Below are 4,419 nucleotides of genomic sequence, written 5' to 3'. Positions count from 1 at the left end.
CGTTTGTAGATTAGTATTCATTGGTAGATTTTTTTCAAGTGGAATTAGGCCATATAGAACTAAATTTAACAATCTAATTGTACTAGACTGGATTTGATGCTGCAATAGTGTCGTAGAAGTCTTCCAAATAGACATTATAGCTTTAGTCAAAGCAAATGAGAAAGCCGAGTGGTTTCAGAACATCTTGAAAATATCTCAATTTGGGAGAAACCAGTGTTGGCACTACGTATAAACTATGATAGCAATCATTTATTGTTCGAGCATTGCGCTCTTAGTATAATGTTAAATATTTTCTACTTAGAACACAAAACCAATAGCATGTAATCTCAAATAGTGTAATCTCACTTGATTATCTCAAATCGGATGATAACCTATAAACTAGTTCTTTGGGAACAATTCTTGGGTTCACCCCTAGGGGTGAACCCATTTCATTCACCCCTCTTTAATTACCAATCAGAATTTGCTTTGTCATCTAATTAAAAAAATTAAAACAATTAAATAAAATAATTAAATTAAATTATTAAAAACCTAAAACTAAATTAAATGCATGGGCATTCACCCCCTCTTTCACGTCTCTCTCTCTAAAGTTTCATTTATTTTATTTGTTTTTCAAACATTGTCTTTCTTCTTCTTTAGTGAAAAACAGAAAAAAAAAATTAACCAAACAAAAAAAAATGTCACGTACTAACATTTTTAGAAAAGAAAAATAATTTCTCACTTCTATGATATTCAATAGAATTACATAAACCAATAATCTTCTCTGGTAAAACTAATGTCTTTTGATTATAAGTGAGAAGAAGAAAAGAGAAAAACTATGAATAAAAAAATAGGGTTAATGACTTAAAAATTCAGATTTAGGGTTAAGTTTTATTTTTTCTTTTGGATTTAGAGAGAGACGTGAATGAAATATTAGTGGGTCATACAATTAAGAATTAATTCAGTTTAGGTTTTTAGTGAATTAATTTTATTATTTTAATTTTTTTAATTAAATGACATGGCAAATTTTGATTGGTTATTAAAGAGGAGGTGAATGAATTGGGTTTGAAGTTATAAAATCCACCGATTTAAACCGAATGTGTTTTTAATCGGTTTGGTTTGATTCTTATACATAGAGAGAGCTAAGTTCTTAAAAACAAACATATTTTTAGTTTTTAAAGGCATAGATGGTTCAATTTTAAAATCCCAACCGTTTAATTTCTCTTAGTAAAGTCTACACCCACATATATATACCTAATCAAAAAATATTTAGGACATTTCCAACCTCGCTCTATTTTCTCATCTAAACTCTTTTATAAAGTAAAAATACTTTTTAATCCCACTCTAAAATAGAATAAGAAATAGAATTATTTTGTGATAATTCTATTTTTTACTTCATTGTTTTTAGAGTAAAAAAATAGAATGATAAATTAGAGAAAAGTTTACTTTATTTTAGTGTTATTTTATTCTAGAGTAGAAAATAGGAGATACATTAGATATGGTCCTAGGATTTTTGTCTTTTTGACTTTGTGATTGAATGCGTTAGCAAGCTATGGAGTGAAGAAGAACAACGGCAAAAATAGAGAAGAGGAATTTGTGTGATGCGACGACGAAAAGAAATGATAGAAGATCAACTGAAAATTGATGCCGCTGAAGTTGATGCCGGAGAGAATCGATATGGCGGCGGCTTAATTAACAGAAAAACCTACAAAATAAGAGGTGGAAAAAAAGAAGATAAAGAAAAGAACGAAGAGAAGGAGAAGGAAAAGCCGAGAAGGGTCTAGAGAAGAAGGTCGAAGAAAAGAAGTGCTAGAGAAGAGGTTTGTTTTTCCATGAAGAGAAGATACTACAAAAGAAGGAAGATGAAGTGATGTTTAGAATTAGATCTATGATTTTATCTCTTTTTTATATATATAAAGTGTCTCCCTAAACTGAAAAAAGCGATGGTTTTTGATATGTCGAACCGAATAAAACCGAGAACCGAAATCAATTTAAAAATTCACTAATCGCTTCACAACTCTGCATGGGTTTGAAACCGTAAACCAAAATTGTCGGTTTTGGGCGGTTCGGTTCAAACGGTTCTTGCCGAACGTCCATGAGTATTTACTACTATACATCGGTTCTAACTTGGAAAAATAAAATAAAATTTTTTGCCTTGACTTGATCCAGAGGGATGTGTTATGCGCCGCTGCATTAATCGATAAAAATGAAACAACATGCCACGCATTGACTTTTGCAAGAAGCCAGCGACTATATATAAAACATATTGAATAATAACGATCGATGATAATTGTGATCGTTGCAACTATGTAATAATGCATATATATTAACTGTAAACTTGACTTAAATAATATTGATGGGGGAGTATATACCTGATGCATAGAATAAAAATGTAAAATACGTATGAATACTAGGCATCCAACTTGTTTTAGTGGTAACCATGTTAACTGGAATAGTTTAGCAAGCAAATATGAAATATCTAGCTCTAATTCACAAGCTTACCCTACAAGGTTAAAAAAAAAAAAAAAAAAAAAAAAAAAAAAAAAAAAAAAACCCTACAAGTTGTTTGGACATATATATCTTCAAAAATATCGAAGCTATATATATATATATAACATATTTGTTTTTATTACATTATAGAAATTAAAACAAAACAAAAAGAAGTTTGTTTTGTGCTCCTATTTAATATCTTTTATGAACATGGCTGACTTTTATCGAAAATGATTTTTTTATTAATCTGAGTAGTAACTTTCACCCAAATAAAAACGAAAAACAAATATAGTAGACTTTAGTATGGAGATACGTGAAGATAACTTGTTAGATGGGTTTCAACAAAAGTAAGTATAGAAAGGAAAATTGACATACTGACTATCATAAACAAATAAATATATTTTGCTTAATGAAAAGTCAACTCGATCTTTTATTATTTCTGAGGATAAAAATCAAAGAGGCTTGTCGACAAAATGAAAAAATCAGACTACCCTTTATAATATATTTAAAATTACCAAAAATATAAAATTTTCGGAAAAATTACACATGACGACATGAAGTACTACTATATTCCTCCAAATAAAGATATTTAGCATATGGAGGTCTATATTCGTACGTATTATTTTGCAAATCATTTTATATGATTGTATATAACATAAATAATCACTACTCTTAGTCCCATAATTTGTATATAATAGTATTTCGTAGACATAGATGATCAAAGTTTCTTTGTAATCTTACTACATACACATAAAGTAATAAACACACAACATTTTTGTTGTATTAACTGTGTTTGTCCTTTCTCGACAAGTTTGTGTTCCGTGTGTTATCTTCGTCTCAAGATAACATGCAGAATTTGTCGAATGAAGTCTAAATCATCAAAAGTAATTTCTCGTTATTTGCTCTCGCTTAAATATAAATTAACTAAACATTATTAACTAATAAATTACACGGACTATTTGATACGTGATATTTACGGGTACTTACTTATTCCCTTGACGTAATAGGAATAGGTCAAAGATTGGAGATATCATAGAGTTGTCATGAATACGAATTATAGATTATTAAAGGGAAGATAAAATATGTGCAGAGCATACAATACACAGAAGAGCGTAGAAACAGAAGTTAATTAAGCGATAGAAAAAGATTAAAATAAAATAGAAATATGGATATACTCTTAAGATTCCGGAGACTATGCTTCTCCGATCTCGTCTATAAATTTCTGCCGTCTCAGCCAACAAAAATCACAACCACCACCTCTCTCTCTCTCTCTCTCTATCTTTCTGCCGCCACCATTAGCACAACGGTGAGATATCGTTACATGTTCATTATCTCTTTATCCAAATTCACACACACATATAGATGGTTATTTATATCAATCAAAACTTTTGTTTGTAAATTGTAATCGCTTAAATTATTTGATTTATGTATAGTTTTAATTAACAAGTTATTCTATTGATTGTATATGTTAGTATTAAACTAAAATAATATAGTAGCATCTCCAATAATTATTAAAAAAATTCTAGTTAAGATACTTTTTTTTTTTGAATGAAAGATATTTACTTTTACTTCATGAAGCAGGAGAGACAAGAGAGGCTTTAGATGGCCGATCAACAGCTAGGAGTGCTAAAGGCACTTGATGTTGCAAAGACGCAACTTTACCATTTCACGGCGATTGTCATCGCCGGTATGGGTTTCTTTACGGACGCCTACGATCTCTTTTGTGTTTCCTTGGTCACCAAGCTTCTTGGCCGCCTCTACTACTTCAATCCAGCGTCAGAAAAGCCTGGCTCACTTCCCCCTCATGTTGCGGCTGCAGTCAACGGTGTGGCCCTTTGTGGAACCCTTGCTGGTCAGCTCTTCTTCGGATGGCTCGGTGAACAACTTGGACGGAAAAAAGTGTACGGTATCACTTTGATCATGATGATTGTTGCTCAGTTGCTTCCGGTCTCT

At 31.0% G+C, this 4,419-nt stretch overlaps 1 protein-coding gene across 1 annotated transcript in view; it reads left to right on the top strand.

The window, feature by feature from the left end:
- The first annotated feature begins 4,053 nt into the window (after positions 1-4,053).
- Positions 4,054-4,419, top strand: part of LOC9298939 (probable inorganic phosphate transporter 1-3) — a 2,114-nt gene continuing 1,748 nt past the window's right edge. Inside the window, exon 1 of the mRNA XM_021017641.1 lies at positions 4,054-4,413. Coding sequence (XP_020873300.1) covers positions 4,069-4,413 — 345 coding nt within the window. The 5' untranslated portion in view covers positions 4,054-4,068. The remainder of the gene's footprint in view (positions 4,414-4,419) is intronic.

The sequence above is a fragment of the Arabidopsis lyrata genome (genome assembly GCF_000004255.2).
Source record: "Arabidopsis lyrata subsp. lyrata unplaced genomic scaffold ARALYscaffold_117, whole genome shotgun sequence".
NCBI classification, from domain to species: Eukaryota; Viridiplantae; Streptophyta; class Magnoliopsida; order Brassicales; family Brassicaceae; genus Arabidopsis; species Arabidopsis lyrata.
This window is presented reverse-complemented; position numbering and strand designations above follow the sequence as displayed.